The 22,061-nt window shown below is 42.0% G+C and overlaps 1 protein-coding gene across 1 annotated transcript in view; it reads left to right on the top strand.

Annotated features, from left to right (window-relative positions):
- The window catches only part of vps50 (VPS50 EARP/GARPII complex subunit), a 98,193-nt gene that overhangs the window by 20,078 nt on the left and 56,054 nt on the right, over positions 1–22,061 (top strand). The window contains exons 6-12 of the mRNA XM_053446939.1: positions 5,945–6,015; positions 6,567–6,684; positions 8,565–8,600; positions 8,954–9,036; positions 16,053–16,095; positions 17,370–17,468; positions 19,595–19,735. Coding sequence (XP_053302914.1) covers positions 5,945–6,015; positions 6,567–6,684; positions 8,565–8,600; positions 8,954–9,036; positions 16,053–16,095; positions 17,370–17,468; positions 19,595–19,735 — 591 coding nt within the window. The remainder of the gene's footprint in view (positions 1–5,944; positions 6,016–6,566; positions 6,685–8,564; positions 8,601–8,953; positions 9,037–16,052; positions 16,096–17,369; positions 17,469–19,594; positions 19,736–22,061) is intronic.

Genomic DNA, 22,061 nt, shown 5'->3' with positions numbered 1-22,061 from the left:
GATGAAAGTACAACAATTATAGCAACAAACAGTGGGAACCTGTGAACAATGAAGGAAACTATCTAAACCATTCACCAAAGGAGAAACAGCGGTGCATCTTCATGAGTTTCACACACTAACGTTACAGCACACACACTCATTTGATTGGATTATGCAATTAATCACATAGGTGTGAAATAAAAAAAAAAGATGGAAGATCAATCTTGATACAAAGATGGTTGGTATTCCACATGCTCTGTTTTTCTTTTTCCTGGAGCCCGGCCTCACTATGCACAGAGGCCACCAGGCACTGTCAATCTCAGAGACATCCGATTCCCTCCAGAGACATGAACAATATATATGTATATATTCTTTGGATAGGATTCCCTTAAAGAAACATTGTAAATGTTAGGTTTATTTTTTATTATTGAATATTTGCAAAATTCATGTTTATTAACACATAAGTGCTTGATAAATGATGACTCAAATTATATCTGGAAAAAGGACGGTAAGTTATGATTATTTGTAGAATGAATGACTGCTATCTAGCTGCTAGTTGATATATTATATGATCACATTGATATAGTTTTATTCAAGATATGTCAATAAGAACATATTTGAAAGCTAGAAACGATTATACATTTATTACAGTCATAAAGGTGCATTTTACAACACATCATATATAAGCTTGGCAGACATACCTCTGCTCCTCACTGTGCAGAGATGTACTCAGGTCTCAAGAGCCCTTCTGGTGCCAGCAGATTCACAGACACCTCCTGGCAGTACGCACTTTGTGCGAGAACAAAGGAGTGTTCGCTCTCATGTGAATAAAAAAGGATTTTTGATTCCACCTTTGATGCTCCCACTGTCCTGGGGAAACAATCCCCAGGACAGTGGGAGCAATCATCCTCTGCCGAGTTCAGAGGGCAGATTAATGTTACAATGAGACGGAAGAGTTTTACCACTTAATTTCCCATCATTCGGAAAGACTCACAGACTGAACGAGACCAACAATGCACTGTCTGCTTGTTCCTTGATTTGCAGATTTATTTAGCATATACAGCCTGGTAATCTTCTATCCTTTAAACATGAAATCGACTGAGTAATGTACATATTTGACCCAAACATGAAGGAACAATGTGAGTCTTTTAAAATCTCTTACAGCTATTGACACCAAGGTGTGGATGTAGCCCGAGGCTCCTCTTGCTCCTCTGTGTTTTCAACTCTATACCTTCCTCTTTTTAAGGTGTTTCTTTCGCTCTCTCGCTATTTTCTCTGGTGTTTTTTATTTCCCAAGTCTCTGTATCTCCTCTTTTTGAAATTTTATCAAACATATATTTTGAGACAGAAAATGCAGCAGAGACAAAAAAGCCCCGGGCACAATGCCACTTCTCCCCCTGTGCTCAGTGCTGTGTACAACACGTCGGGGAACACATGCGTTAGCACTTGAAGTGAGGGCCCGCTAAGTGTCTGATGTGGTTCATAGCTCTGCTGAGACAACACACCTGCGTCTACCCACTAGCGACACATGGCCACTGCTTGTGTCTTGTCTATGATCTGGTTTCTCTCATGTGGAGGGTTACATTTAGTCTAAGATTTATTATTTTACAACTGCTTTTACCTTGTTTATTTTTATCTGCGTGGACATTTTTAGTTTTAAGTTAACACATGTACAGTTGCTTTCTGTGAGTTCAAGGTGTTAACCTGGCTCAATACACAGGTAATAGACTATTCAAAATAAATGCCCTCTATTATTTCCACAGTTAAAAAGAGATGGTTTGGAACAAAGTGGCCGTTAGACTTGTCAGGAGAGAAAGAGATTGCCTTGTAGGAGACCAACTTGTAATGCATTAGCACCGGCTAGCCCTGACCAGGTCACTCAGAAGAATGGATTTGGACTGGTATTCAATTATATCCAACTGGAAACACTTATTCGTCACAGTTACACACGGCGACATTGTTTTCGTTCCCCAGTTACCTTCTTTAAGAGACATTAGTAATTTGTCTGACCTTGGTGGTCATAACAGCCAATTACACGGCGGTCTGAAGGCTGTTTCATCGGGGGAAATTTGAAATTTGAAAAGAAATAGATGTCACACGGTGGTTACTATGTGTAAAGGCTTACAGTCTCATACCCTTCAGGTAAATGTGTGTGAATTCTGATCTATGCGATCTGATTTCAATTGACGATTTTGCCTTATCTTGATAAGGGACTTCAGCTGCATCCAAACAAGCCATCCTACTTTCTCTGTCAACAAATGACAACGTGGTGTTACCCCACATGATGCACAGTTGCAGAAATCTGCTAGTGAAAGGGAGAAAGTGAAAGACAAATCAGAGTGTGCCTGGTGTCCAGTGCAGTTATTGTTAGCAGCACTGAGTTTGTGTCCTTGAAATGCATGGCCATTGCTTGTTATCTCCGATTACAGACACGTGCAGTGTAAAAAATTAAGCAGATAGCTCAGCAAACCTGACTTGAACCCAAATATAATTTTTAAGTTTTCGGCCCAGCCCAGCCCGGGGGACTTGATTTGCTGGGTATCCACATTCATACAAAAAAAGAAAAAAGAAACTAATAAATTAATCCTTATGAAAACCCTCCAGAAGATGGTGAGAACTGACCCCATTGTGCTCGTTCCCAAAAAAATGCTTCCCATTCCACAAACATGGCAAGCAGTGCTTTGCTATAGTAGCAGCACCACAACGTAATAACACAATCACTTTAAATGTCACCGCGAGGTACAATAATTGTAAGCTTGAAAAAGGCAAAGAAAACGTAAGGGAAAAATCTGCCACACGACAACACAGGCATCAATAACAGATCAGGCACAACCTTATTGTGGTCTTGTTTCCCTTATGCAGGTCAATGCTTGATTTAACATGCACACTGGAAAAATTGTGAGAGAGAATCGTAATCATTTTTTGTAGAATTGTGCCCCCCCCCCTGCCCCCAGCACTACATCCTTGCTCCTTTACGTCCTAAGTGCGAACTCTGTCTTCATTCACCTCACTCCTTAAAGGCAACTAGGGCAGAACCCCAACTGAAGCATCGTTAGGATGTGTAGGCAGGAGGGTGAAGTTGGAGCCAGTGCATACTCAATGTGCTGGAGAGGTCACTAGAAGGACCTCTCATCAAAATTTCAATAGAAAAGCTTTGAAAAGTATTTTCCTTTGGGACTGAACCTCTCCTCCTCCTTGACCTTCACTTCCCACACTAGAGCTGTGCATGTGGACTTTGTAGGAGTGGGGTTGTATAGTTTAATTGTGCGTGAGTAAGTTCACCTTCTCTGTATGTGTACAGTACATAAATACCTGTGAGTGAATGTCTGTTTGCTGTTCGATAATGGAACTCAGCGTTTCTTTACTTCATCCCACATCCCTCTCATTCCTGCTGTTTAACCTCTTTTCTTCCACCGGACTCTGACTGACCAACTGCCCCACTGTGCACAGTTACTGTATCTGCTCTGTGGTCTGTCAGGCTAAGTGTAGCCTACAGACAGGACAGAGCTGTGGTTTAACAACAAAATTGGAGCCTCAGGCTACAAGCTGAGCTCTCAGCATGTTGAGCATGTGTGCGTGTCTCTGTTTGAAGCTGCTTGTGACCGTATGAGTGTGTGTGTATTCAGGTTGTCTTTGTCTTGGTGTGCTGGATTTGTGCTCCCAATTGAATGTGCACAGTATTTCCATATGATTTATGGGCTAAGTCCACAACTGCTGTGCACAGTATTTCTTGTGCATTGATAATGAGTGGTCTATGTGTATTCAGAGTGCAACACGAGTTGTGTGTGTTTGACGGGTGAAGTCAAAAGATGAATTTCCGTTTCACTACCACATGCTGGGTTAATCTAACACAGGAAGATGAGTTGCTTGTTTAACCCTGTCCAATGTGTTAAATATTCTACACATTTGGTTCATGGCAACCTGAATGTTGGATTAATTATCTACTTAATAAATCATTTTTTAAATAAAAGCTTTACAAGTCAACAGTCGTTGTGTACTCTCTGTACCTCCTGAGCCATCAATTGTAGTCTACAATTATAAACACACTAGAGAGCACTGAAAAAGGAATAACCCTTTGATCTATCTTAAATGTATCATACATCCAACAAATAACACCCTTTTAAACATGATACATATATAGAGTTGACACAGTGGCTGGGTGGATTGGGGAATTGCAATGACCACCATGTCCCAACCAGCTCAACCCCGCGGTTGGGTCAGTAAAATTACAGACACAGAAAATAAACTGATCTCTGTTCGACCTTGTTTTCTCTTTGGTGCACGTCTTGACTCTCCTGACTATTACTAACTTATTAAAGCAGCCTGTACCACTAACTGATAAGTTCATTTCACATCTTTGACTTTTTATCCCTATCACGATACTGGTGGAGGCAAGAGGAGGTTTACGGTTGTAAATGGTTTCAGGAGTTAAAGACATGGCTGCACTGTTCCCAGTATGGGAATCAGTATCCCGGGCGCAGCCTCTAAATTATTCCTCAGCTGGACTTGGTGAGTCAGCTCAGATCCAGATCGGTCCTGCTCCTTAGAGAGCAAGAGCATTTACTGACGACACATTTAAATGCACGTCCAACGTGATACCCTCAGGTATTAAGAAACTGTTCTGGCCAGGATCTATGATTTATTATTCAAGAAGCCCTCTGGCTTTAACAAATGTAGCGACTTTGCAGATGATTGCTTATTGATGTTTGCATCGTCTTTGATTTGTAACAGTCCCCCTATGAAACCAAACAAATCTAAAAAGGCCGAACCCGACAGTAAACATTTTTTTGTGTCCAAATCCGACCCAAGCCTGATGTTTTTTCTGATTACAGACATGTCCACTGTAAGCCATCAAGTAGATAGCCCAGCCAGCGTGAATAATCCCGAGCAGAACCTCAATATCGTTTCAAATGTTTTGTCCCGTCGGGAACCCACTTTATTTGCACTCAGTGTCATGTGAGGGTAATGTTCTGTTCGCAGTTTCAATCGCCCCCCGAGCAGAAAAGTATGACTCGTGGTGCTTGTCCCCTCAGTGAAAACCCCCGTCTCTTGAAACGACCCTCGCAAACTGTTCTGAGGCCTTGTCAAGTTCTCTGTCAGCGAGGGCACATTAGTTTGAATGGGACCATTGAATTGGCACCAACAGCAGAAGTGCCACTTTGAGGCTGTTGTTGTTGTTGTTTATCACCGTTGAAAATTACTCAGACCATGGTTTGTTGGTAAAAGCTCGTTTTGTCTGACAGTGAACGTTTTTTTTATTTGGTACAACATAAAAAAACTAGATCGAATAACCAGAATGTCCCACCTCAGGCATGACATCTGGCAGATCAAGAAAATGCAAAAGCAAACGAGGAAAGTCAAAAATAAAGCAGCGATGTAGTTTGCTCTTGGTCCTGCTTCGCTCGAGGGCGCGCTTGTTCTCTGCAGAGTTCACCGACGTGGCTTTAATAACCGAATCCGCCGAGCAGAGCGCTCGTTGATCCGTTTCCAAACGTCAGCGTGCTGAAGAAAGAAAGGCTCCGTCGGATTTTCTGTTTGGAAAGTTGTTCACTTGAACTGATTTACATTTTTGAGCCGACATTACATTTCCACACCGTAACAGCCTCATCTATAATATCTGTGTGTGAAAACCATCTATCTTCATAAATTGCTCACAGCAAGGCGCATCTCACAGAAGATTGCGTTGCTATGTGTGAAAGCAAGCACGGCTCTTCATGTCTGTACATGGAGGTGCATGTGGTGATATGAATGGAAGTTGGCATTATAAGAAACATATCTCACTGATGGGTCCGCAAAGGAATCAATGTAACAATATCAAGGTGTTCTACGTAGATTACAAAACAGTGTATATTGTAAATACAGTTTTTCTGCAGTTTTTGCATCTAAGTGATTTTGAAATGTTTCATTGTTTTTACACAGCATGTTGTGTTTTGATTTAAAAAAGTGTCCTGGTCCTTGTTCACAGGAGCTGGAGAGAGTAACCGCGTTACAGTCCAACCTGCAGCTGGCAGCAGTCATTTGCACTAACGCAAGGAGGTAATGGCGCTTAATTACATTCACTGAAAGAAATGGCTCTTCAAAGAGCCCATTGAAATCACATCTGCATACTCATACATGCATGCTCACATTTCACACACAGCAACTGAGGTAACTGTCCTTTCCCCTCATACATTGTATATTGTCAAGTGATTATGTCTTGTCTCCCCTTGAAATATTTTATTTGTCTTTATTAGGCTTGTTATTTTTTTGTGGGTTATGAGAGTGTCTTTGTGTTACTAAAACATTTGTTGTCATCATTGCACTTGGTATTGTTAGGTTAGTGACCATAGAAAATAAAGATGGACGACATGGCAACAATATTTGTGACCAGTTTAAATCTCCATGTGTTTTCCTCTGGTGTTGCCACTTCGTTAATTGCTAAAATGATTGCTGTAAAAAGACAAAGGTACATTTATAGACATACAGAACCATTCCCTACATAGTACAAAGCTCTACTGGTTTTTTTTATTTTTCCTGTACTGCAATCTTAGCAATCTGAACCTGTGTTGATGATTTGTTGTTTCTGTACTATACCATCTTGTGTGTAGACAACTGAGCGTGTCGAAGGAAGGATTCACAGAGGCCAGCCTGGGTCTACTTGCCAATCAGAGACGACGACAACTGCTGACAGGCTTGCTCAAGTCTCTGAGGACCATCAAGACACTGGTAAAATGTGCACATCACACAGTCACTTGCGATGCAACATGCATTGTTAGACACTGCATATTGCTGTAAATGCTTTTTGGTCGCAAAAACTTAGGAAACCTCCACCCCCTTATATATCCCATAACTAATTACATGTATTTTGCATTGATTACCTCCATGTTTAAATTAGTAGGGGAGAGCGGGGTAATGTGGGACATCGGGTGATGTGAAACACCCCCTGTATCTAGGCAACGGAACACATTTGTGATCATGTGACTATTATGCTTTCAAGCCCCTCCCATTCCCCCCTTGCCATGAAGGAGAAGTTGGTGCAGGTGCTGTGGAAAATATGTTTTTTCACAAAAAAAATTTTTTTGCATGTAAAAGTAAATTTTCTTGCTTTGAACTTAATCAACTGTTGTGTCAAACAAATTGATTCAGGTAGAAAAACTTATATCATACATGTTGATGAACTTCCAACATATAAAACCATGTGATTGATGCTAGCTAAAGATTAGCCTGAATTGCTAAAAGATGTTGTTTTTCTAAAATTGTGGCTTCGGGGTAAAGTGGGACAAATGCTGTGGGGTAAAGTGGGACACTGTCTCACTTTACCCCACCATGAAGCACAAGTTAAGTTTAGGCTTAAATATATTTTAGTGTTATATTACATTATATATGTTTTATTTTTAATGTCATAAATATTGTAGAAAAGCCATCATGCCAAGAAACTACACCAGGAAGACAACCTGGGGCCAAACACCCCTCGCAGAGATGGAGAGTGCAGCCGCTGAGGTCATGCAAGGAAAGAAGTCCTTAAGAAAAGCTGGAAGGGATAGAAATATTGATAAGACAACCCTCAAAAGATTCATAAAGAAAAAATAGAAAGGGAAAGTAAAATCATTAGCATGGGGTGCAGTAGCTGAGGTAAAGAGAATATTCACAGATGAGATGGAGGAGGAGCCAAACACTTGAAACAACTAGCTGACCAGTTCCATGGCCTTGCTCCAGTTAGGAGCCGTGAACTGGCATTTGAATATGCAGAGAAAAACAATATCCCTGTCCCTGCCAATTGAACAGAGAAACAATGTGCAGGTAAGCTAGAGATCACATGAATCATAATAATCATAAATGTGCTTAATTGACCAATCCCCATGATTCTGTTACTAGTCCGATATTAGTGGTTGTCAATCTAGCTGTCAGGATTTTAATTATGGTAGATTTAAAGTGGAAAAAGTAAGTGGACCACTTTACCCCGTAGCTGGGGTAAAGTGGGACACAAGTCCCACTTTACCCTGCTCTCCCTTACCTGGCAACATGGCTGCCCCGCCCTGCACACATTGGTCCAGCATCCAGTGTCGTGCGTATTTAATGAAAGTCAAAACTGTTTGAGCAGGATAAAACTCTACTTCCTACTTTGAGTTAACTGTGTAAAACTCAGCTTCTTAAGCTAATTAACATACCTTTCTATAGAAAATGTCACAGTTATATTTTTGTTCCAGTTCATTAATGCTCATGTGTCATTTCTGACCTGCAACATAAAGCATGTACACTATCGTCCTGAGGAAAGCTTTTAATTTCCCTCTCAGTGTTTTTGTTTGGGAATCTGACTGAGCTGTTGTGAGACTCTATCCTGAGCTGTAGTTGATATGATGTCATTCACACTGTAACATGTTACAGATCAATGGTTATTCACAACCATCATCATCACAACTCTTCCTCTGGATTATTTAGGTTTAAATAAATGAAAAAACGTACGAAATAAAATATGCAGACTGAAACTGCACTGGTTGGCAGAGACATACAGCCACAGGGAAGTAATTGTAGTTTTTAAATATTTAGGCCTGTTAGGGATTTTACGCTGCACTCACGTCTTTTTCTTGTCATTCTTCCCCTCACAGCAAAGAACAGATGTAAGACTCAGCGAGATGCTTGAGGTATTGTAACCCCCTCTGTACACATGCACGCACGCACACAAGCACTTACAGATATAAGTCTATAATTGACTTGAAAGGTTCAAAATCAGGAGGGATTCCACATGGAAAACCAAACCCACACAAACACTAGATGCTCTGACAAATGCTGATCTTTTGTGAAGGTCAGCTGTAGCCCACTGAATGGATCTGACAGCCACTGTGTGATCTTTGCTTATCTGCTGTACAAACCCTTTTAAAGAGGATAATTTTATTGATTAATGTATGGTATATGTCTATACGGTACTGTACAGTAAAGCCTGTGCTTTTTTTTTAAACATATAAACAATAAATGACCTGACGTCTCTGTTTCTTAGGAGGAAGACTACCCAGGTGCAATCCAGCTCTGTCTGGAATGTCAGAAAGCTGCCAGCACCTTTAAACACTACAGCTGCATCAGGTACAGTATGAACAGACTGATTAAGAAATATTTTTGTTGAAATCCAACTGAAAATAGCCTGGACTTTATTTATTTATGGCTGGATGAAAAACATTTTCTGATCTATTCGATTGTTATGAATCAGAATATGACATAAATATCTTTCTGAGACCGATGTCAACTCTTGAAAACCAGGATAGCTCCTCCTTTAAATCATGACACAAAGTTTTCTTTAAAATGCAGATCTGTCTTTTTTCTCTTTCTTTTTTTCTCTCACAAGGTTGAAAGTTAAAAAAGTCGAATTAAAGGGGCTTTTTACTTCCTTTTACTTTACTCATTGTCATTCCCCTCTGATAATTCGATTGCATCGACTACGACGTCAGATCAGTTTTCTTGAGTTTTTACCATCTGGCTTTCGGCCCAATGAAAGTGTCTAAGCAGGACATTCTCAGTGAATATACCCAGACTGCTTACTCCGTGTCTTTAAGGAGTTTGAGGGGGATATGTTTTTTTATATTTTGACGATAAGTTTTAAGCATATTGCTTATCTCTCTTGTTGAGTGCTTTCAGTTCTTGAGTAGTTGTTGCATTGAATAGTATCAGCTGATAAGATCGAGAGAGACAGTTAGACAGCTGGAACCATTAGTAAAATCAGAATATATTTTAGTGTCCCCACATGACGTAACAAACATCTTCTCCTCTCTTCTCCTCTCTTATAAGAAGGCTGATTTGAAAGAAGAGATGAGTGTGTGTTGGACATTTACCGTGTTTAAGCATGCTTGTAAGATTTCTCTCCTGAGCTCAATAGAAGAGATGTTGAATACCAGAGGGAGAATCGTCTCTTTCATTTGATTTCCTGTGTAATTTTGCTCAATTTGTGGCAGTGGGTGGGCGCCTCAGTGCTGCTTTCTCGTGTATTGATTACAAATCAATCAGGGCTGCGCGTCATCGATGGATTCTTCCCTCCTACTGTTTTACCTTTCACACACAGACAGACAAAGAGTTATACAAGGAGATGTGTGGGGACTAACTTCGCTAGAGCAACACTATACAAGTTTTACTAAGCAATCGTGCCCTCTGGACGCTTGTATTTAAATCTTTTTAACTGCTCTCCAGTTCAGCATTACTCTTGAATTAGCTGGGCCTGATTCTGACACTTTAACCCACTCACCAAAGTTACATAGATCAAGGACAGAGTGGGGAGTGGGAATTCTCCTTATTCCAAGTCAGTGAACCATCAAACAAATTTTGAAAACGGCAGCAATAGTCAACACTTCCTTGCCAGTGTCAACAGTAACAACAACAACATTCACTTACCACAGTGTGTTGACAGTGGAGCAGAAGACGCAGGGTTATTGCCGCGATGATGCCATGTAAGACACAGAGTGAGTGCTGTGAAATTGTAATCAATAAGACAATATTATGCACAGAGGATTGTTGTGGTGCGGAAAATTGCTCCAACAGCTCCCTCCAAACTGCAGCTGCTGTGTATTTGTGTGAATACCACTTTTGTTCTCACAGTGTCGTTTATTTAACATTAATTCATTGCAATTAATCGTGTTCCGTATCCTTGATGATGAGAATCTGCGGAATGTGTTTTGGTGGAGGTGTGTAGTATGCACCTCTGCACGATTTGCCAACAATGACAAAACCCTCAGCAGTCGGCCTATACGTGTTTGTCCTAAAAAGACGTTTTTCAAATCATCATTGTCACTGTATTCACATGCAGTTTTGACGTGTGCTCAAATGTGTCTGTGATTGTCATCCACACCCGTTCTTTCTTTTGTACAATGCATTTAGTATAGTTTGAAACATCAGTGCCCTGATCACACATCTGCCATCTTTGCATCACCGTGCACACTGTGCTCTCTGCCCACTGTTGCTGGAACCGTGTTTGCACCGTCGACCTCCATAAGCAGCTACTTGTCGGTCTGCTGCACTTTGATTTAACGTTGTAGTCGTGGTTTCCCGGGTACGGTCGAATGCTCTTATTCGAGGCTTTCTCTTATATCCGCCTTTCCTTGGTCGCTGCCCCCAACCTTTTAAAAGTCACAATTTCCTCAACAAGGCGCTTATACAGCCTCACGCCCCATCTTAGGCCAATTTCATCAGGCGGTCCATAGGGTCTGCCTTAAGGCAGGTTAAGACCCATGCATGTGAGCATAGTGTTGGAAAAACTATGAGCTCTCCTGTGGCTTTAAAACAATGAAGTGTAATGTAGCTTAGAGCACCTCTGTCCTTATGTGACCCACACCTTAATTATCCTAACAATATATAGGATTTCCTGTTTAGATCATGCACATGATAAGAGTAAAAATCTTCATTTCTACATGTTCAGCAGCCACTTCATTCCATTGTTTGTTGAATTTGGAATATGAAAGAAAAAAAATTCCAGAAGTCTTTATGCCTGTTTGCAACAAATAAGGTTGCTACCAATGTATAAAATCATTTGGGCCCATCTGTTAATATCTGTATATAAGAATCATGTTCTGCAAAAATGTAGGGGGGTCATAAATGAGAACAATAATCTAATTATTTTGCCACAGAAAATGCAGGACGTCATACTGATTTACACCTTCCTTCTCTTTTTAAGTATTTCTTTTCACATCTCCATTCTCCTCGAACAGGTTATTCTGGGTGAATCTGCCCCAGACCTCCACTTTAGCTAATAGCCGTTTGAGTATTGAAGCAGTTGGTGCGTTCAGGTTTTCGAATCTATTTGAAGTAGAGGGTGGATCAGCTATAAACACGTGTATAATGGATGTTTGTGTTCTCTCAGACACACAAACCATTTAGTGCAGGCTCAATGACACTGCAGACACTGCACCAGCTCTCTTATGAATTCATAGTCACGGTGCTTTCCTCCTCGTCTTTGTCTTTACAGTATGTTCTTTTGGAGGTTGCTGGTGATTGTATCCCTGAGCAGATTGTTAAGAAGATCTCCAGATGTAACCGTTGTCGTGGTGTGTGGCTCGTGTTTGTGTTTCCCTGCAGCTCTTTCACAATCATATTCCACCCTCCTTCTATACACCAGGAGGATCTTAGGGATATTTTCAAAGTCAGCCGTCATCCTCTCGTCTGAACGTGTCGCTTCGGAGCTGTTGTTTTTCCTCTCTGGCAGATTTAATTGCACACATAAAAAATAGGCCATTTGTCTGCCTCTATAGTCAACCTTATCTTTTCTGTTACACATGTATGCGTGTATGGAAGAAGATGATCAAAGGTCGTATAAACACATGATTGGAGGTGTAGCCAAGGAAATTTGTTCAGGTCCAAGATCAAGTGGTATTTAATATTGTGTATATAACATTTTCATCTTTGTGTATTTGACGCGTCATTTCTTCTTGTGATGAGCAGCAAATATTATGGGATATTTTGATTAAGACTTAATCACCTTATGAAATGTTTGTATTTAATTGGATTTCTACACAGGTTATTGGATTGAGTATTCAGAATAACAGACAGTTTGTTCAATTAGTGAGCTAGCACATATTGAATAAAAACTGTGCAGAAGTCTGCTTGAAACTACTAACTGGGTCAGACTGCACAATATCAGTCCAATTATTGCCCAACCTGGCACTTGTGTAGTGTGTTTTAATGGACAACAGGCGATACAACATCTGGGCGATTCTCTACATCCTAACTGAAAGATGACTTGCATGATGGGTTTCATCACCTCTTTGACGTTTACCAACAGTGCTCTGCCAGGAGAGATGAACCAGCACAAATGTGAACATGCTTGAGGAAAGAGGAATGTTGTTGTCGGTGTTTAAAGTTGGAACTGTGAAACAGAGGAAAGGTTCCTCAAGCCTTTAACTACCACGAGACAGGATGTTTCACAAACACAGCAAAACTTGTCTATGGTGAAATTAGCTGAAATATTTTATTTTTATCAATTGTTTCGAGCTGATTGCTTTCACATCTGGTGTAAATCTCAATGGAGTTTGGCATCAAGCAGGCAACAGATGTGCATTGTCATGTGAAACGGACTCAAGGTCCTTGGACTGTATCCGAGTTTTACACGGAGGCTCATCCAGAAAACAAACTAACAAATAAACCAATAAAAGCACATTTTATGATTTTATTCATTTTGCCGAATATCGGTTATAGTGTCACTGCCCAGGTCAGCATGGGAACCAAAGGTTTAGACTTGCACCCACCCAACTTATCTAGAGATGCCAGAGATCTATGTTACATTCTGCGCTTGAGGAAAACAAAAAAATAACAAATTTCCTTCCACTGATGAGATAATTTTTTCACAGTCTTATTCCTGCTAACTCCCCCCTCTTCCTCACGCATAATCCTGGTTACTGTTGACCCTCCTGACTGCATTTCACTCTTTAAATCCCTTCCCCTGCAACTTTATTGCCTCCCCGCCTTGTAACACGGCTACAGCAAAAATTGTCGTCTTGCAAAATCTTTGCATCCGGCTGACCCTTGAAACGAACCCCACAATGATTCTTTAGCGAGTCAGCAAGTCACTGCTGAGAGACTCGCCTCCGGGCCCTGTGGACACCTATTGCCAGTGATAATTGAAAATGCGATGCAAAATAACCTCCGTGATTTCCACCTAACTCTATTTCAAACCCTCTTGTTCCCTGAGGGGAACAGATTGTTAATTAGGTTTTTCCTCCTCATCTGTTATTTATGCATTCTATGTGATCACGGAAGGGTGTCAGTGTGAGGGGAGGCGCTGCAGCTGTACTCACACTGGAGTCCGGACAGTGTCTTTAGGTAATATATACAGCATGTGGACACAATAACAGCAGGTCACCTGGGGTGTTGGATTTCACTTGACCTCTCAACATCAAGTTTCTTAGATGTGCTCTTTCTCGTAGTTTTCAAATTCTGAATGATTTATCTTTTTCCCTGCTTCTAGTCTAAGCAGAGTTAACCGACTGCCGCCCGTAGATTAGAGTTGTGTCAGTCATCTCATCCACTGTAGTTCTTGGCAAGAAAGCAGATACACATATTTCACTATTACCCAAGCTGTTCCAGCATCGGCCCTGTGTTGTTGGGAGTCTGCCATGTGGTGATAGTGATAGGTTTCTGTTCTGGGAAACTGTGGTTGGTCCACTTTGCTCTCAGGTGTGTTCGTCTCTGAGCGCTGGTTTTGTGGGATGATGTTTTCCCTCTAATGTGCTTTTCCAAAACTGTTCAGTTTGTGGTTTTGCCTCCGCTTACTTCACCACTCTGCTGTGTGGGAGTTCACTAGAACATTCTCTGATGAACAGGGCATCTCTCCTGTTGGCCTCTGCTCCTCGGCAGTATCTCCACGGTCTGGCTGCAAGAACTGTGAGCCTTTGTTCGGCCTCTCCTGAGCCTTGCATATGGACATTGAGATGTATTTCTGAGGAAGCCAGGATCTGACATTGATCATTTCACATCTCTGTAGCGGTGCCAGCCCTCTCACTTCGTTCTGTTTTCTTTGTCTTGGCAAGGGGTCTCAGTTTCCAGTGAGGATACTGGCAATGATGTGCTGTGCTGGTCTTGTAGCAGGGAGTTTCTGGTGTTATCCTTGCTATGGCAAATACCGGCTTATTCAAATTCAGTTAAACTAAGCAGCACGGAACATGTGCGTTTTGTATCACCTTGATTCCTGGACATCAGTGTTGTGGTTATTGCCCCCGGAGGCAGAACCTATAAAGATACATGACATGACGGCAACAACATAATATTCCTGTCATCTGCGATTTGTCAGGCGCGTGTATCGCCGAGACTTCTATCCACTATCAATATACTGGAGGACCACACACAGCAAAAGGCCTGGTCGCGTACCCACGGCTGTCGCAGGAGGACTCGAGGAGTTGCGTCTACTGTATTTATTTACTGTATAATCAATACAGTGGGGGAAAGTGGTAAATGTCCACTGGTGAATGCATTGATTCCTGTCCTTTCCTTTGTGTCACACTCCTAAACACTCGTGCAGGCAGATAAAAGCAGGGTGAGAGTGCATCGAGTTTTGAGATGGCGTGCTCATTTTGTTACCTGCTTTCCAAATGACCTGTGGGACTCACTCTTCAGTCTCCTCTCAGTTCCTCCCTCCTCCTACTCCTCCTCCTCCTCCTCCTCCTCCGCACTCTCTGTCCCCAACCGCAGTGAAGATGCTTAATTAGCAATTCGTTAAGGACACTCTCTCCCTTGGGCGACATGCAGTCTCACAAGGCACAACATAAGAGCAGGCTGACCTGAAGAAGACCCCCTGAAACTGGGGGACAGGGGATGATTATGAATGGGCGCAGTGCAGTGGGAGTAACGGGGGAATAGAATCGGCGTCTTGGGGATGAGCCGAGCAGTCGTGATTTCTGCTGCTGCTTCTCAACTCTGGAGTTGAAAGCATTTTCCCAGGATGAGGCAGAATCGGAGGATGCCTTGAGGATGCGTAGGCGTTTTTGTGTCTTGACTAGCGTGGTACATGCACAGACACGCATACACCCATTCAGGCTAACACCATTTAAACACTGGATTCCCCTGCAGACATTGAAATGGAACAAACGCTCAAGACCAAACATACTTGTCTTCACCGAGACATTGTCAGGAATATTTCATTTTTCATCTCTTGTTTGTATGATGAAGCAGAATAGTGTGTTTATCGTTTGATTACTTCTAAACTCATTAATATCTCGTGTTATTGACTGGTAACCCTGATATTTAACCTTTTTAATACTTGATGTTAATATTTTCTGCACATATGGTAACATTATTTAAATAATGATGCAACTATTTATACTTAATTTCAATGTATTTCTGCTGTGATATATTAAATATCTGGTTCATACTCCAACATAATAGGGTTGTAGCATTTTAAGTGTAATTCATTTTTTAAGTTTTCTTTCAAGTTTAAGACGAATTCCACACTCAGCAACATTGTTTTTTTCCCAAATGCTTTTTGTGATGATTTATTTGGCCACAATGTAAAGAAAATATAAGTTTCTGACAGGCCCTAATTCATGCTGAATATAACTACAGTTGATACAACACATTCTGGTCCAAAGCTGATTAACTAATCCTTAATAATCGACTTTTTCTCCCGACAGTGAATTGAATTCCAAACTACAAGACACCCTGGAGCAAATAGAGGTCTGTGCTACTCTCTAATTCCATTATCTGTGAGCGATATCATTTAAGAGACTTTTAGCAGTGAATAATATTTTGCTCTAACATTGTTATTTTCCAGAAGCCCTCATCTGAAAGAAGCAATTTATGCCTCATTTTGACATTTTGATAGTTTGGCTTTCTCATTGTGGGTCTACCAAATATTGACACATTCAGAAAGTCATTATTGCGAGCACAGTAAATTATATCTGTTCCATCTCTAGCTGTGCTCCATTACTTGCGTGTGATAAATGGTATGCAGAGCAATTTTCTCTGCACGGCTGCTGCGCTGCTTGAGTAGATTAATTACTTACAGTTTTGTAGGCGGACACTTTCGTACACATTCGTAGACGTGCACCGCGGCGGTTGTTTGTTTACCTTTGTGAGTGACATCCCCTTATTTCAAACTGCTGTCGATAACATTAAACACACACACACACACACACACACACACACACACACACACACACACACACACACACACACACGCACACATAGACACACACACAAACACACACACACACACACACACACACACACACACACACACACACACACACACACACACACACACACACACACAGAGAGAGATACATCCATGCCAAAGATGAAATCCTATATTCTGATATTAACCTGAGTACCATTAAAATCGCATACTCTCATTATAATACTGAAATAGCTCTCAAGTAAGAGCTCATTCCTCTGCCATGGCCCAGCAGTCCCCTTAAATTCAATCAAGCTGCACCAAATTTCACATAGTCATAGATATCAGCTCCCTTAACATTTCAGATTTTTTCATTAATCCATGAATTACTTCCTGGGAAATTGGTAAAAATGCAATGTTAAAGAAGGAAAATTCCAGAATCTGCCTCTACATTACATCACTGACTAGTTGCCATATAGTTTCACATCCGCCGTCATCATTGTCTTCATTATGCTTATGTGCAGGCGTGAGAATTCACTCACTGATTCAAGGTGTTTGATCACTTGGCCTTTGTCAGCGCTTTGCTCTCTGAGCTCAGATTAATGTGTCAAGGTTTTCACACATCCTTCTGCTTCCTTACTCCTACAAACCTGTCTTTCTCACCTCTCTCTGACCTTTGTAACACACACACACACACACACTCACACTCACACTCAATTCCCTTCCCTTGGCCTTGTGTGCTAGCTATACATATGTGGATAAATCCCTGGTCTTAACGTTAATAATCCCTCTCTCTTATTCCCCCCCTCTGTCATCTTCCTGTTTCTGTCTCCAGGAGCAGCTTGATGTCGCCCTGTCGAAGACGTGTAAGAACTTTGATGTTTCGCACTACACCAAGGTCCAGCTGGCCTACACGCTCCTGGGCAAGACACAGGTCAGTGGTTTGACTCGGCTACGGGGTCACGGCGAATGAGTTAACACAAGAGAATGTGATGGGTCTGCTTGTTGTCTTCACTCGCTGCAAACGTCCTGTTGGTCGGATTTCTCTTATTTAAGGTGGTTTCTCTCCTCCCGTATAAAACCTGTGGTTATAGTGGAAACGGGAAATCAAGATGTAGTTGTTAACTTATTAAATCAACGAGTCACTGCCCTTGTTCACATCCTGGCAGCCGCACAACAGCCAACATTGTACGTAAGACTCATTCACAACTTGAGAGCCAGCGTTGATGGTAAAGAATGTGCCGTGTGTCTCTCGACATTAACCTTGACGTGGAGAATCATCGAGCTTACTGAAAAGGCATAATGTTTTTGTTATCGCTGTGATAATGAGCATTTTCAGACTCAAAAGCGAACGGGGGAGCCGTTGCTCTCTGGCTGTTGCCACTGCCCCTTAAGTGCTTTGTTTTTCCTCTCATCTTACTCTTTCTTTTTTTGTTCTGTTCTGTTCTGTTCTCTGTGCATCTGTGTTTCCCTCATTTAGCCAAGTTCTGTCTCTTTATCGTAGCTTTCACTGCAGCTTGTCTTTGGTGCCACGCACACACTCACACACACACACACACACACACACACACACACAAATGGATACTTGAATGAACTGTGTCATCCAAGGCGTAATCAGCAACCCCAGAATCATTCCAACTCGGATAATTGGTTTTTATTTTTCTCCTCAATGGTCTCTAGCCCCGCACACCCTGTCCACACTAATTCGTACATTTAGCAAAACAAACCTTCTTCTTGCATTTGAGCCTTTCATCCACACGTAAACTGCGTTTTAAGTCACTCAAATGGTGATTCTTACAAGCGCCTTCAGGTTAGGTATAGGAAGTGTAGAATTAGTTTACTGAGCTTCTGGACGGAACTTTTAAAAAAAAATAGGGGGAAGTATCTCATAAAAATATCAGTTGTAGTGTAGACCAGGCCCCACTCTTATTACCTGCTTATATCCCTAATCAGCTTGACAAATTACTAAAATCTTTGAATTTGAGCTTTTAGTAAGAAAATCTAATTGCACTACAACATCCATTACCTGCAGGGCTTTGCTCAACCCTGTCCTCAATTCACCAGCATCCCCAAAGCAAGACTGTGGGTGGGAGCTGCAAAACAGAAGGGATGGTAAATGCAACTTGACTTTAAAAGAGAATAAGTGATAACAGACTCAAGATGGGAACACACACAGAGCACAGTGAGTGGAGCAAGATTGTAGTGTGCATATTTTTGTGTGAAATGGTGGTTAAGAGCAATTCTTGGGGTTACAGAAATCCCATATTTTTTATGATTCATAAAAAAGTTAGAATCATTTAAATTCCAATTGTAGAGATGGAAGAAAGTCGGTCATGCTTTTGATAAGTTGGAGTATTTCAGGCTGCTCTTATCAGAGTTGTCATGGGTAAAACGGCAACGTGTTACGTGATGAGGGTCAGTTTTGGTAATGAGTTCGGTTTCTGTCAGTTGAATTTGAGCCTCTTTCAGCTCATTGTTTTGGTTTTGGTCCTCGATAAAGAGACAGAGAAAATAACGGGTGAACACAATGCCCAGCGGACATAAATGAGTTTATTTGGGACAAGTGTATTAAAAAAGTCTTAAAAGACATTACCATTAATTAATTTCTTAATAATACGGTATTTACACACCGCTTGACACATTCTCATCCGTCGCAGCACACCAAAAAAACATACATGTCACTCATATCACTGTGACATTTCTGCCTTGTCCTCGTTACCTCACTAGTGACAGTTTCCACATCAAACTGAGCTGTGATGTGAATCATGGAAACCGAAGACACAGTCTTTTTTCCTTGGATGTGAACTTTGCAGTTCCCAGGGCAGACAGCTATCCTCGTTTCAATCATCCCATCTTGTGTAGCTAACAAAAATTGTCTGCAAGTAATTCAAAAATACCAAGTGCACAGTGTGTGTCTCGGAGACGTCTGATTTGCAAATTCCCTGCTGGTTCCCTTTCCACAGATCCTCGTTGGCTGATTGCAGTGACATCTTGATGTAATGGTTTTCACAACAGTATGTTTGGCTCTCTCTCTCTCTCTCTCTCTTTCTCGCTCTGCAGACCGCTATGGACCAGCTGCACATGCACTTCACCCAGGCCATCCACAACACCGTGTTCCAAGTGGTGCTGGGATACGTGGAGCTGTGTGCTGGCAACGCTGACACCAAGTTCCAGAAGATGCAGTACAAGGACCTGTGCACGGTGAGGAGAGGAGTGTGTGTGTGTGTGTGTGTGTGTGTGTGTGTGTGTGTGTGTGTGTGTGTGTGTGTGTGTGTGTGTGTGTGTGTGTGTGTGTGTGTGTGTGTGTGTGTGTGTGTGTGTGTGTGTGTGTGTGTGTGTGTGTGTGTGTGTGTGTGTGTGTGTGTGTGTGTGTATGTGTGTGTGTATGTGTATGTGTGTGTGTGTGTGTGTGTTTGTGTCTTGGGGTGATGAAATTCTTCCGGAAAAGATTCAGTTCACACTTGGATGGATTCCCAAAATTCACCACCTTCATTTTGGTGTATAAGTATTTTTTACCACAACCGAGCATTTGCCGAAAAAAACCCTAATATATTTTAATAATTAGGCTTTTGATTTATCACAGGGATGAAGGTCTTGCACATTACATGTCGTGCAATGTCACTCCCCTACCACACGGGACATTCTCTGGGAAAGAAGCACAAACAGCTCCACGCTGTCGTCTGTTTACATTTCTCTGTCACTCTGGACGCGGTCACGCTTTTTTCCTCTTGGAAACCAAAAAATAGGTTTGGGAGTTTCTAGTGATGTCTGGCAGTGCATGAGAGGTGGAGAGCGTTATTGCGACAAAGGAAAGTGAGAACTGTATCGTAGCTCCTACCTGAGGTATTATATAAACCAGATTTGCATATGAGCCAGGATTTGGTCCACTCATCAAAGACTTGCTGGGAGTGGTTTGTCCTTCCTCAGTGACTGTGTAACAACCTGACCCACAGTGTATATAGAATTACAGGTAAAGGTTATTTTCCACTCTCTCCTTATATGTCAGCTGTTGTATACTGACCCTCAGTTATACATTTCCCTGACTGTTGTGACTTCAGTGCTTTTAACAGGGACAGTGCCTGCTGTGCTCATATCCACAGTGCCCTGCTCTTTACCTCTCACCTTTATGCTACAGTACATCCCCTCTCTTCACACCTCACCTCGTCTCCCCCCCTGTGTCTTTTTCTTTTTATGCATGTTGCTCAGTTAAGGCTGAATTATAGTCCTGCGACTGCAACCGCGGAAGGCCACGCAGCTGCATCGACGGACTCGTTTTGGTTTATACTTCTCTAACGTGCTGCGCGTGTTGCAACGCAATTCACCGCCAGAACCCTAGGCGGAGTAACGTTTTTTTTCAAAGACAAAACACACAAAGAAGAGAAGTCTTCTTCTTCGTCGACTGTTTATTTACATCGCCACTCCGGCTCCTCATAGCCTATTTCTGGTGGACAAATCAGCCAGTCAGTGACGGGTTATACAAGTGGTCATAATTTCGGATCTCTTCTGCCAAGTGCTCTTCTATTTGGTCCATATTCGTTCTTCTAAATCGTGATTTCCGCGTATTGTGGGGCATGAAACCGGAAACTAGACTCCGGACGGGATGTAGTAAGCAGACCAATCACAAGCCTTGCGGGCTGCGTGAGGCTCGCGTCGTTTTGTCGTATAGTTAGAAAAATTGGCCGACGCACGCAAGCCTTAAAGGCCGAATTATAGTCGGGTTGCACGCATGCACGCATGCACGCAAGACACGCAACACGCCCCTTTCGTGCCCTCTGCAGGCTTGCGTGCGTCGGCCAATTTTTCTAACTATACGACAAAACGACGCGAGCCTCACGCAGCCCGCAAGGCTTGTGATTGGTCGGATTACTACATCCCGTCCGGAGTCTAGTTTTTACGTTACTCCGCCTAGGGTTCTGGCGGTGAATTGCGTTGCAACACGCGCAGCACGTTAGAGAAGTATAAACCAAAACGAGTCCGTCGATGCAGCTGCGTGGCCTTCCGCGGTTGCAGTCGCAGGACTATAATTCAGCCTTTAGTCTGGCAGGAAATGCTGATTCTTTCCAACTTGCTACTTTAAAGAAGAATTGTCCACTCAGCAATTTACTGCAAATTATAAATGAGTCCAAACAGTGGCACCTATAGAACATATTGCCCTACAGGAGTCTTGACAGTGATATCAGTTTGCTCTTGAAAGCTTATGACCAAAGCTGATCAAAAAATAATATTAAAAACAATGTTTGCAAAAGTTCTGTCCCAAGAGTCCCAGCAGCTGTTGTAGTCCATAGTAGCAAATTGAAATTGAGAAGCTTAAACGAGAGCTGTCTCTCTGCAGTCTGAGTAATTATCTAAGTTAGCGTAGTGGAAATCTGTCCCATGGATCCTCTGAATTACTCCCTGCATGCATCTGTGCATTAGTGACAGACGCATCCTAATGTTTGCGTGTGGTTGATAGATACGCTGTCAGCCCAACGTGTGGCCTGGATGAACCCATTCGTACCACAAATACAGGCACATGGAACCTCGTACA

This window comes from Pleuronectes platessa, chromosome 18 (assembly GCF_947347685.1).
Source record: "Pleuronectes platessa chromosome 18, fPlePla1.1, whole genome shotgun sequence".
Lineage (NCBI taxonomy): Eukaryota > Metazoa > Chordata > Actinopteri > Pleuronectiformes > Pleuronectidae > Pleuronectes > Pleuronectes platessa.
Note: the sequence above shows the minus strand (reverse complement) of the source record. Positions and strands in the feature narration are given on the sequence as shown.